We start from the raw sequence: 13,024 nt of genomic DNA, 5'->3' as shown, positions 1-13,024 counted from the left end.
TTTTGAAATTTTAAATTATATATAAAACACTCAATATTACAAAAGTGTCAATCCCACTAAATAGGTCTTTAAATTCACTGCCATAGTAGTCATACTCCCTGCAGAAGTTTGTTGTAGATATTGACAAGCTGACTCTAAAATCCATAAGAAAACACAAAAGATCAAGAAAACAGTGTTGAAGGAAAACAATATTGGAAGACATTGGTATGCTATCAACAATGATTAAAATAAAATAGTAATAAAAACAATGTAATGAGACATTAAGAACCAATGTAATCATTGGTACAAAACAGACCCACATAGATATGGAAATAAGAGTTACAATAAAAATGTTACTTCAGAGCAATGAAAAAAGGATGGTTTTATTGCTAAATGGCACTAGGTCATCTGGATAGCCATACAGGTGACTAGTCATGGAAAAATCCCTTTTATCAGTTTGCAGCTCAAACAAGTCATAATTTGGATGGCCTGCAAGAATGGACAGTTTGGGCCTGCCGTGACCACACATGGCATCATGTATCGGGAGTCCAATGGTATTCTCTCTCATATTTATTTATATATATATAATTTATTGTCAAGTTAGCTAACCAACAGAGTATACAGTGTGCTCTTGGCTTCGGGAGCAGATTCCCATGATTCGTCACTTACATACAACACCCAGTGCTCATCCCAACAAGTGCCCTCCTCAATGCCCATCACCCATTTTCTCCCCAACACACCCCCCCACCCTCCGCCTCCTCCATCAACCCTTGTATTTAAGAGTCTCTTATGGTTTGTAACTATTTTTTTTCCTTCCCTTCCCCTATGGTCTTCTGTTAAGTTTCTCAAATTGCACATGAGTGAAAACATATGATATCTGTCTTTCTCTGACCTATTTCACTTAGCATAATACCCTCCAGTTCCATCCAGGTATTACTTGTTGCATTACTTGTTGCAAATGGCAGGATTTCATTCTTTCTCATTGCCAAGTAGTATTCCATTGTATAAATAAACCACGTCTTTATCCATTCACAAGTTGATGAACATTTGGGCTTTTTCCATAATTTGTCAATTGTTGATAGCACTGCTATAAACATTGGGGTCCATGTACTCCTATGAATCAGCACTCCTGTATCTTTGGATAAATTCCTAGTAGTGCTATTGCTGGGTCATAGGGTAATTCTATTTTTAATTTTTTGAGGAACCTCCACACTGTTTTACAGTGGCTGCATCAGTTTGCATTCCCACCAACAGTGCAAGAGGGTTGCCCTTTCTCCACATCCTCACCAACATCTGTTGTTTCCTCAATTGTTAATTTTAGCCACTCTGACCAGTGTAAGGTGGTATCTCAGTGTGGTTTTGATTTGTACTTCCCTGATGATGAGTGATGTTGAGCTTCTTTTCATGTGTCTGTTAGCCGTCTGGATGTCTTCTTTGGAAAAGTGTCTGTTCATGTCTTCTGTCCCATTTCTTCACTAGATTATTTGTTTTTTTTGGGTGTTGAGTTAGGTAAGTTCTTTGTAGATTTTGGATACTTACCCTTTATCCAATTTAAGTTTTAATTGAAAAAAATTCAGACTTTGTTTTTAATAGCCTTTTCCATAACCCTTGTAAGTGAATATACGTTATTTTTATCTGATAATGAATTTTAATAAAAACTAAGCTGACATTAAATGTGCAGCATGATTTTATAAAGACTTAAACAGTGTGTAACATTTAATGCTATTAAATTATGGACTTCTGTGTTTTACTAGATTTCAGTTAATAAGTGTGCATTTGCTTTTAATTAGCATTCTCTAGTTAAAATTTTCCAATTTAAGCTTTATATTGTACACAGTTCTCATGTGAAGGTTAAAGCATTGTTTTTAGTTAAAGTAATAAGTATGATTGTGCCATTAGTCCTAACAATTGTGTATAGCAGAGTCCTGGGAGATTGTTATGTTTCTTACAGGTGTTTATATTAGTACTATATATTACATGAGCAGTGAATCTGATAATTAAATTATAGCGTATGAGTTCCTAAGTAAGCATATAGGCCAGTTCATCACAGCCATATGACTTGTAAGTCTGTCATTTTATAATCTGGCCTCACCTGCTTAATCTGTTTACTTTCCTATCCCTCATTTCCTCAGTCAGCCTTTATTCACTCATATTTAACATCTTAATATTTCCGGGGCGCCTGGGTGGCTCAGTTGGTGCCCTACTCTTGATTTCAGCCCAGGTCATGATCTCAAGGTTCATGAGATAGAGCACTACATCTGGTCCTATGCTGACAATGCACAGCCTGCTTGGGATTCTCTCTCCACCTTTCTCATTGTCCCTGTCCCTCCCCTTCTCACGCTCGCTCTCTCAAAAAATAAGTAAACATTAAAAAAAAAAATCTTGATGTTTCCAAATATCCATTGTTTGTTTTAGGATGTGTTATTCTCTAGGATTCTTGCACTCCTTTTTCTTGGCATGCATCAAGGCCCAGCTCAAATATCCCCTTTTCTATTTTTTTTCAAATTGTCAGTAGTTACTGTAGTCAAAATTATTTGCCCTCTTTATTCATCTTTGCTTTGCAAGCACCTAACATATTACTTGGTATATAGTAATAAATTAAGAGATTTGAGAGTATTTTGTAGTCCAAGTAATTCTAAGACTAGGTTCTATTCTAAATCAGTTGACTCTGTTCCTTCAGAAACAAAAAAGATTTAATTACTGTGTGTATACTTTGTATATACTATGTATATACTTTTGCTTTTGGTATGTGTATTTTGCTTTTCTACAGAATTTAAAGAATTTTAGAGACCTTTGTCAGGGGCACCTGTGTGGCTCAGTTGGTTAAGCCTCTGACTCTGTTTTCAGCTCAGGTCATGATCTCTTATGGGATCAAACCCTGTGTTGGTGGAGCCTGCTTGGGATTCTCCCTCTCACTCCCTCTCTGCCCCTCCCCTGCTCATGTGCTGTTCTCAAAATAAATAAGCATTTAAAAGAGAAAAAGAAACTTTGTCAGATATACGTAGTAGTCCATTTGATTACTTACTGTTAACTTGTATGAAAGATTTGCATTGAATGTCCAGGCATACCTCGTGTCATTGTGCTTTGCAGATTTTTTTTTTTTTTTTTTTTTAACAAATTGAAGGTTTGCGGCAACCCTGCATCAGCAGAGCAAATCTATTGGTGGTATTTTTCCAACAACATCTGCTCACTCTGTGTCTGTGTGTCACATTTTGGTAATTCTCATATTTCAAATTTTTTCACTATTCTGATGAATGGTGATCTTGATGTTACTGTTGTAATTGTTTTGGTGGCGCCATGAATGCACCCACATAAGATGGTGAACTTAATAAATATTGTGTTTCTTCTGACTGCTCCACCAATCTGCTGTTCTTTCATGTCCCTCTCCTTAGGCATCCCTATTCCCTGAGACACAACAGCATTGAAATTAGGCCAATTAATAATTGTGCCTCCAAGTGTACAAATGAAAGGAAGAGTCAAATGTCTCTCACTTGAAATCAAAAGCCAAAAATGCTTAAGCTTAGTGAGGAGGGCACGTCAAAAGGCAAGATAGGTCAAAAGCTAGGCCTCTTGCACCAGTTAGCCAGGTTGTGAATGCAAAGGAAATGTTTTTGAAGGAAATGAAAAGTGTTACTCAAGTGAACACATGAATAAGAATGTGAAACATCCTTATTGCTGATAAGGAGAAAGCTTTAGTTGGGATAGAAGATCAGACCAGCTACATTTCCTAAGGTCAAACCTAATCCAGAATAAGGCCTTAACTGTTCAGTTCTATGAAGGCTGAGAGAGGTGAGGAAGCTACAGAAGAAAAGTTTGAAGCTAGCAGAAGTTAGTAATGGGGTTTAAAGAAGGCCGTCTCCATAATGTAAAGATGCAAGGTGAAGCAGCAAGTGCTGATGGCAAAGGGCAGCCAGTCATCCAGAAGGTCTAGCTAAGATAATGAAGGTGACTCTAATAAACAAGATCTTCAATATAGATGGAACAGTCTTCTGTTGGAAGAAGAGGTCATCTAAGACTTTGATAACTAGAAGTCAATGGCTGGCTTCAGAGCTTCAAAGGATAGGCTCACTTCCTTGTTAGGGGCTAATGCAGCTGTTGACTTTAAGTTGAAGCTAATACTCATTGATCATTCTGAAAATCCTGGGGCCCTTAAGAATCATGCTAAATCTACTCTGCTGTGCTTTATAAATGGAACAACAAAGCCTGGATGAAGCACAGCTGTTTACAACATGGTTTACTGAATACGCATACACACATTTACGTATACATGTATATATGTATATATGTATATATGTGTGTATATGTGTATATACATATATGTATATATGTATATATATGTGTATACATGTATATATGTAAAATGTTTATTAATGTTTGTTTGCTTTTGGGAAAGCATAAGCAGGGGAGGGGCAGAGAGAGGGGAACAGGATCTGAAGCCCTGATGAGCCCAATGTGGGGCTCAAACTCAAGAACCAAGATCATGATCTGACCTGAAGTTGGACACTCAACCGAGTGAGCCATTCAGGTGCCTCCTCAATATTTTAAGTCTATCGTTGAAACCTACTGCTCAGAAAAAAAGATGCCTTTCAGTATACTGCTCATTGACAATGCACCTGGTTGCCCAAGAACTTTGATGGAGCTTGCTAACACAGCGTCTATTCTGCATCCCTGGGTCAACGAGCAATTTTGAATTTTCAAGTCTTATTATTTAAGAAATACATTTTATAAGACTATAGCTGCCATAGAGAGTGAGTCCTTTGGATCTGGGCAAAGTAAATTGAAAACCTTCTGGAAGGGATTCACCACTCTAGATGCCATTAAGAACATCCATGATTCTTGGGAAGAGGCCCAAAACTAGCAACATTCATAGGAGTTAGAAGAAGTTCATTCTAACCCTCATGGATGATTTTGATGGGTTCAAGACATCAGTGGAGGAAGTAACTGAAGATGTGGTGGAAACAACAAGAGACCTAGAATTAAAAGTGGAGCCTGAAGATGTGACTGAATTGCTGCCATTTCATGATCAAACTATGAAGAAGGAGTTGCTTTTTATGGATGAGCAAAGAAAATGGTTTCTTGAGATGGAATCTACTCTTGATGAAGATGCTGTGAAGATTGTTGGAATGACAACAAAGGATCTAAGACTGTTACATAAACATAGTAGATAAAGCAGCTCCTTGAGGTTTGAGAGGATTGACTCTAATTTTGAAAGCTCTGCTGTGGGTACACTGCTATCAAACAGCATTGCATGCTACAGAGAAATTGTGAAAGGAAGAGTCCTTCAATACAGCAAACTTGACTGTTGTCTTATTTTAAGAAATTGCCACAGCCTCCCCAACCTTCAGCAACTTCCACCCTGATCAGTCAGCAGCCATCAACATTGAGGCAAAACTCTCCACCAGCACAGATTCTGACTCAAAGTGCAGATGATCATTAGTATTTACTAGCAAAATTCCTTTTTCCCCCCCCTTTTCACAGTGTCAGCTTTATTCAGTCATAAAGCAAGGTTGACATAATTATCAAGCATGTGTTTAACTTGGCTTCTATAGTGTGGCCTCTTCTCTCCCTTTAGTTGTGGAGTTTGTTCTGTCAGCCTTCAGGTTGATTTCTGGGGGTATTTAGGATGAACTGATAGTTATCTAGTTGTGTTCATGGGACACACATAACTGTTATATGCACTGGGGGAAAAATCATTTGAATTTATTGCAGTATTTGCTTTATTGTGGTGGTCTGGAGCTGAATCCACAGCACCTCTGAGGTATACCTGTATATGGTTTAATATTGGCTTGTGACAAAATCTTAATGAATTTCATCCTAGGCTTAATCTTTTTTTACACAGAGAAGGTCTATGCACATGGATGCAGCAGGAGAAGTACTACTGGAAAGAAGAGGTTGTGCAGGAGTGATAACACTAAACAGACCAAAGTTCCTAAATGCATTAAACCTTAATATGATTCGGCACATTTATCCACAACTAAAGGTTTGTGATTTCCTTAAATTATATGGATACTTTAAAAAATGTATCCTTAGGGGCACCTGGGTGGCTCAGTCGGTTGAGTGGCCAACTTCAGTTCAGGTCATGATCTTGGGCCCCATGAGTTCGAGCCCGTGTCAGGCTCTGTGCTGACAGCTCAGAGCCTGGAGCCTGCTTTGGATTCTGTATCTCCCTCTTTCTCTGCCCTTCCCCAACTTGCTCGCTCTCTCTCTCTCTCTCTCTCTCTCTCCCCCCCCCCTCCCTCTCCTCTCTGAAAAATAAACAAACATTAAAAATGAATAAGAATGTATCCTAAAAGAACATTTCTGGGATTCTCTTCCATGGAATCTTTGGGATCAGTGCCCAAGCCCCACTGATTTCTTGTCTTCGTCCTTTCCCTATGTGATTATCTTGAAGCATCCCTAATGACGGGGACTTCATGACCTCCTGAGAGCTCCTTCCACTTTTCCATAGCTCTGAGTTTCTTCCTGTGTTTTGCCACTCTGCTTCTGTGACCTTTTAACCAGTGATAATAGTTCTGCCTCTTGGGACAGGAGTATACAAATCTAACGTTCCATGTGACAACATTTTGACACTATTCTTAGAGAAGACTATAAGCTTTTCTATTCTAAGTGAACTGCATGGTGCTGTGGAAAAGCATGACTTGTAGTTGGACTACTTTGTTTGAAACTTGGACTTCTGTTTATTAACTCTTCAGCTTGGGAGTGTTCATCTTTCTATCCTTCATTTACCTCAGCCGTGAAATGGGGATTATAATATCTCACAGGATTATTGTGAAGTGAAATGGTGTACCTAATATGGTCAGCCACAAAGACTAATTCTCCCCTGGTTACAAGTTCCTTAATTTTTCATTTGATGAGTCTGTCTTCTATTTCCTTATGTCCATTTGGGACACTTTATAATATGTCTTTAAATGTAATAAAGAGAAATCAAGTATTTCAGGTTGGAGTGGACCAGAATGGAAGAAAGTAGAAACTTCCATGTTAGAATGCCATATTTCTATTAATGTAGTCCAATATTGCATTAGTCTTTTGGATAGCCACATCCATCCAGCTACATCTCTTCCTTGTGTGTTTTTATTTTTATTCTCAAGTGTAGAATTTATACAGCTCCTGTTAATTTTTTGTCTCTGGTTAACTGATGTTTTAGTGAATAGTCTTTTGAATTGCCCTTGGCTCTTGATTCTTTCATCCTGATTATTTATTAGTTGCCCCTGCCAACTTCAAATCACTTCAAGATTTAATCAGTATTGTGGTTTCATTCTATTGCTTATAAATTTGTCAGTAGGTTGGAGCCCTATATTACCACAATAGAAAGGTTCTTGTTCAGTTTATCAACAGTCTTTGGACTGATTTGTTCACCAGATTTATAAGCTTCTGGGATGTATATTTAAGCCCATCTTCTTTCATCTTGGTCTCAAAGTTGTCATGGCAAAGATTTCTTCAGATATCATCATACAATTTGGATCACAAAGTGTATTCATCTAGCAACTTTGTTGGAATAGTCTCCAATTTATGTCAGAAAAGAAAATGAAGTTAGGATCCATTCTTTTGGATGTACTTCATAAAGCTTGTACTTTATGTGTATTGACATAAATTTATCTATACATGTGTATGTGTGTATCCATATGTGTATATAAATGCATATAGATTTTTAAAATAAGTTTTCATTTATAGTATGCTTTTCCCATTTTCTTTTCAACTTGGATAGAATTGGGAACAAGATCCTGAAACTTTCCTGATCATTATAAAAGGAGCTGGTGGAAAGGCTTTCTGTTCTGGGGGTGATATCAGAGGTAAAAACTTTTTCCTCCTCTTAACCTAAATGCTTTTTTCCCTGAGTAGAACTGATAAAACCAACAGGAAATTTTTATAGTACTTTGTAATTTGCTTTACTTAGAATTTTTTTTTATTATAATGTCTTTGCTTTTGTAGTTAATATTAGAAAAATGAGAATAGCATTTTTTTAAACTATGTATGTGCCCTTCATATATCCTGTCTTTCTACCTAAATCATCCTAAACAAAATGTATAGTTATGGTGTGTGAGTCCACTTTTTATTTTAGGTTAGCTGATATTCAGCAATTCAATTTGTTCTATAACCTGACAATCTGGCCATGTTGAGTGACTTGTCATTGTCCAAATATGACATTCTTTCACATATCTCCTTGACTGTGCTTGTGCTTTTCCCCAGTTCATGATCCCAAAACAAGAATGTACTTATACATTTATCCTATTGTCAATATATTTTTACAGATGTTTAAAAACGAAATGAGATAAAAAGATTAATTCTCCTTTCTAATTCTTTAGGTCAATCTGTATACATATAACTATTAAAGGCAAAAGAAAGAAGAAATGTATATTCTCAGGATCAAAGTCACATATTTATCATCACCACTGGTGATGATATTTCAGTATTTAATATATACTGAAACTGTTTTTACACTTTGTAATGAAATTGGAAGAGTTCAGGGATGGTTTTTTTTCCTTGAGTTTTTATCGTGTGTGTGTTATTTATTTATTTTTGTATTGTGTTAAGGCAGTACTGTTTCTATTATATTTGGAATAGGAAAAACAAGCTTGATTTAGGATATAATTTTAGGTACCTATTAAATTTTTTTTTTTTTTAATTTTTTTTTTTTTCAACGTTTATTTATTTTTGGGACAGAGAGAGACAGAGCATGAACGGGGGAGGGGCAGAGAGAGAGGGAGACACAGAATCGGAAACTGGCTCCAGGCTCCGAGCCATCAGCCCAGAGCCTGACGTGGGGCTCGAACTCCCCGACCACGAGATCGTGACCTGGCTGAAGTCGGACGCTTAACCGACTGCGCCACCCAGGCGCCCCTAAATTTTTTTAATATTAAATGTGATTTATTGTCAAATTGGTTTCCATACAATACCCAGTGCTCATCCCAACAGGTGCCCTCCTCAATTGCCCATCACCCACTTTCACCTCTCCCCCACCCCCCATCAACCCAGTATTTAAGAGTCTCTTATGGTTTGTTTCCTTCCCTCTCTGTAACTTTTTTTTCCCCCTTTCCCCTCCCCCATGGCCTTCTGTTAAGTTTCTCAGGATTCACATATGAGTGAAAACATATGGTATCTGTCTTTCTCTCCCTGACTTATTTCACTTAGCATAATACCCTCCAGTTCCCTTCACATTGCTGCAAATGGCAAGATTTCATTCTTTCTCATTGCCAAGTAGTACTCCATTATGTATATAAACCACATCTTTATCCATTCGCCAGTTGATGGACATTTAGATACCTATTAAATTTAAAGTAACTTGAGTGTTAAAGTTTCAGTTGCTTAGATAGATTTGTTAACTGAATTGTGTTTGAATTTATTGTTTTGCCCACAACATGAATATATTTAAAAAAATGTTTTTCAGCGTGGAGCTAACCTTTATTGTGGAGTTGAGCCTATGATCTTCATAGTTTAGAGATAGGCAGAACCTTACATATTGTTTTTAGCTTCTTCTAACTGTGAGCTATTTTTACATACACATTTAACTTTATATTATGTATATAAATATATATGTAAATGTATGTATATATAAGTATATATATATTGATATTTGGAGGTACAGTTACAAGTTACAGATTTAGTTTATGTGTATAAAGAAGTGGTCTTCAATTCCAGGAAATTTAGTTGCTTTAAAGATGTTTATTTAGTCCAAGATGATAAGTGGGCACTCAGAAAAAAAAATTTTTTTAAACGCTATTCATTTAATTTTAACTTCTATGGAATTAATTGATTAGAATAAGATAAAAAGGAAATCAAAGATTTTTGAGGTAACAGCTTCATTCCATAGGCCATATAATTTGCACTTTTGTCATTTTAGAATTGCTAAATAGTGGTAAGAACTGAATAAGAAATAATAGATGAGGGTTTGAGGGCATGCATATAGCAGTGAAATACCATTAATGACAAAAAATAGACACCAAATCTTTCTTTTAAAAGCCAGGAAAAGAAGTCAACATTTGGAACATTTTGAAGGAAAATATATCAGTTTTCTAGAGTTAGTCTAAATACCTATAGTCAACAATTTTTAGGTAACTCTTTCCCATAGAAGAAATATGTTTATATTTTAATTTGTATTTTAGTAGATGATTCTTAGAAGGGGTGCCTAGATGACTCAGTTGTTTGAGCATCCGACTTGAGCTCAGGTCATGATCTTGCCATTCCCGAGTTTGAGCCCTGCATGGGACTCTGTGCTGACACCTCAGAGCCTGGAACCTATTTCAGATTCTGTGTCTCTCCCCCTCTCTCTGCCCCTCCCCTGCTTGTACTCTCTCTCTCTCTCTGAAAAATAAATAAAAAAGACACTTAAAAAAAACATTAAAAAGACTTAAAGAGGAAAGGCATATAATCTTACAGTATATGGAGGAGAATGGTTTGGTAGTAGTCTTAATATTGACTGGACTAGGAATACAGTGGGTGCTCTGTTTCATGGTGAAATGAATGTGGCGGAAATATTTAACTAGACAGAATATATTGTACTGTGTGTATGGGTACATGGATACGCATGCACACACGTGCTTATATTTCTCTGTGTGTATGTATAATGTACTTTGTGTTAATATATGTTACCATTGGAAATGTATATCCAGCAAATCTTTATTTGGGTGCTATAGAAAATAGTCAAAATAAAATGGTAGCAATATATAAGTTCTAAATTAGGTATAGCACTTTGTAAGAAATTCTTAAGAATTTTTGCCTTGAAGTTTTGACTTTGAATATGGATCTGGGGCTGTGTCTGTGGCAAGGGCACTTCAAAACTTTAACAAACCATTCTAGAGTTTCCCCTGGTACTTAATATCGCAGTATTTTAAGTTTATTCTCTTTCTCTTTGACAGTGTTAACTAGAAAGCACTTTATTAAAAAATTACAATCTTTTTCCCTTTCTTCTTCTTTTTTTTTTGTAGTGATCTCAGAAGCTGGAAGGGCAAACCAGAAGATAACTCAAGATTTCTTTAGAGAAGAATATAGGCTGAACAATGCCATTGGTATGTGTGTTCCTCTGAGAGCTTTAAAAATGGAATCAAGATATAAGCTGCAGTGTCAATTGTTAAAGATACAATCAGTAGACATTCTTATTACTCTTTCTACTCTTTCATAGACTATATGTCAGGCATAAATAAAGCTGATTAAACTATTCTGACTGCTCATTCCAGAACAATTCATACTTTAATATTAGTAAGCTATACTTAGTTACTGTATGTCCTACACTCAGTATGAAAACATGGATTCTGATTATATCGCTGGCTTTCTTAGAAAACAAAAATCTTGGGCCTCAGTTGTCTCTGTAAAATTAAGTACCGTTTCCTAATTCTTCAGGAACTCTGGGATGAAAATGCCTTTATAGTTGATGTTCCAGGTTTCATTGGAAGTGAAGCAGTACTTTTATCAAGCATGTGCTTCAAGTGTTAAGTTGCAGGGAATAATATAATAAATAATTGTGTACCCACCAGCCAGAATGAACAGACATTAATATTTTATTTTTGCTTGATGTTTTAAGATTTATTTAGAAGAGATAAAATACTACATGTTTTAAACTTATACTTTAGTTGGCTCTGTTGTTTTCCTTAGTGCCATTCTTTTCTCTCCCCAGAAGCAACCATTATCTCTCCTCAAGAAGCAACTGTTGTCGTTAATTTTTAGTGTATTCTACTAGACCATACTTAATATTTTTACTGTATATTTATGAACAAAAGTAGTATTACTGTTTGGTTTTGAAATTTATAGAAATAACATCTTACTATGTATACCAGTGCATAAGTTGTTTTTAATAACATGGAACGAAACTGTTGGGTAGTATTCTGTATTATGAATGTATCCCACATTACTTTTCTGTTCTACATTAATTAATATTTTAGGTTATTTCAAATTTTTACTAATACAGATATGGTCCCCTTAGTGTCTATGTACAAAAGTTTCTCTAGGAATAATAGAAGCAGAATGGATGGATCATAGTTTATAGGTCTTCAGCTGTTTCCAGGTTCTTCTCTAAAGTACAAGACTTTATTTTTTGCATGTTGTTTCCATCATTTTTTTGTGTTAAACTTTGCATGTTTAATATCTTGCTGTGGCTTTAATTTGTATTTCATTGCATATTGGTGAGATAGAAGTGTTTTCTTTTTTTTTTTTAATGTTTATTTATTTTTGAGAGAGAGAGTCAGAGCGTGAGCGGGGGGAGGGCCAGAGAGAGGGAGACCCAGAATTAGAAGCAGGCTCCAGGCTCTGAGCTGTCAGCACAGAGCCCGATGTGGGGCTGGAACCATGAACCGTGAGAACATGACCTGAGCCGAAGTTGGACACCCAACCGTCTGAGCCACCCAGGCACCCTGATAGAAAGTGTTTTCTTAAGTAATCATTTCGATTTTCTTTTCAGTGTCATCCTTTCTTCATCTTTCCGTTGGATTGTCTTTTTCTTACTGATTGTGTAGGTCTTTATGTATTCTGGATTCCTCGTTTTTGTAAACTATACATACTTCTGTCTGTTTGCTACTTTAGGTTATTTTTTGGTATATCTAAGTTTTTATTTGATGAGTTGAAATGCATCCATTCTTTTCCTTTATGATTTATGCTTTTTTGCATTAAACCATGTAATAATACTGAGGTTATTAAGATGTTGTCATATTTTCTTTTAATAGTTTCAATATTTTGTTTCTTTGTACTCTAAGTCTTTAATGTACTTGGGATAGTTTTTTGCATGTGACATCCTTTAACTTTTAGTTTTCAGCTAGAAAGCCAGATGTTGTTTTCTTTTATGTGTAAATTTCATGCCTTTTTCACTGATGTTAATGATACCTCTGTCAGGTATCAAGTTCTTATATGTGACCTGGTCTGTTTCTGGGCTTCTTTGTTCAGTGGTCTATTTGTACTTATGATGAAACTACAATGTCACAATTATTACAGCTGTAAGATATGTTTCTATCTAGTAGTGTAAGTTGCCTTTGTTTTCTTTTAGAATTGTATTGGCTACACTTAGGCTTTTGATCTTACATATGAATTTTAGAATTTTAGTTTTATTTTGTCTGGCTCTACA

At 36.0% G+C, this 13,024-nt stretch overlaps 1 protein-coding gene across 5 annotated transcripts in view; it reads left to right on the top strand.

Annotated features, from left to right (window-relative positions):
* HIBCH (3-hydroxyisobutyryl-CoA hydrolase) overlaps window positions 1-13,024 on the top strand; it is a 95,804-nt gene that overhangs the window by 25,345 nt on the left and 57,435 nt on the right. For all 5 annotated transcript variants that reach the window (XM_043577309.1, XM_043577307.1, XM_043577306.1 and 2 more), the window contains 3 exons: window positions 5,819-5,959; window positions 7,685-7,769; window positions 10,902-10,982. In XM_043577309.1, coding sequence (XP_043433244.1) covers window positions 5,819-5,959; window positions 7,685-7,769; window positions 10,902-10,982 — 307 coding nt within the window. The remainder of the gene's footprint in view (window positions 1-5,818; window positions 5,960-7,684; window positions 7,770-10,901; window positions 10,983-13,024) is intronic.

This window comes from Prionailurus bengalensis, chromosome C1 (genome assembly GCF_016509475.1).
Source record: "Prionailurus bengalensis isolate Pbe53 chromosome C1, Fcat_Pben_1.1_paternal_pri, whole genome shotgun sequence".
In the NCBI taxonomy this organism is placed as follows: Eukaryota; Metazoa; Chordata; class Mammalia; order Carnivora; family Felidae; genus Prionailurus; species Prionailurus bengalensis.
This window is presented reverse-complemented; position numbering and strand designations above follow the sequence as displayed.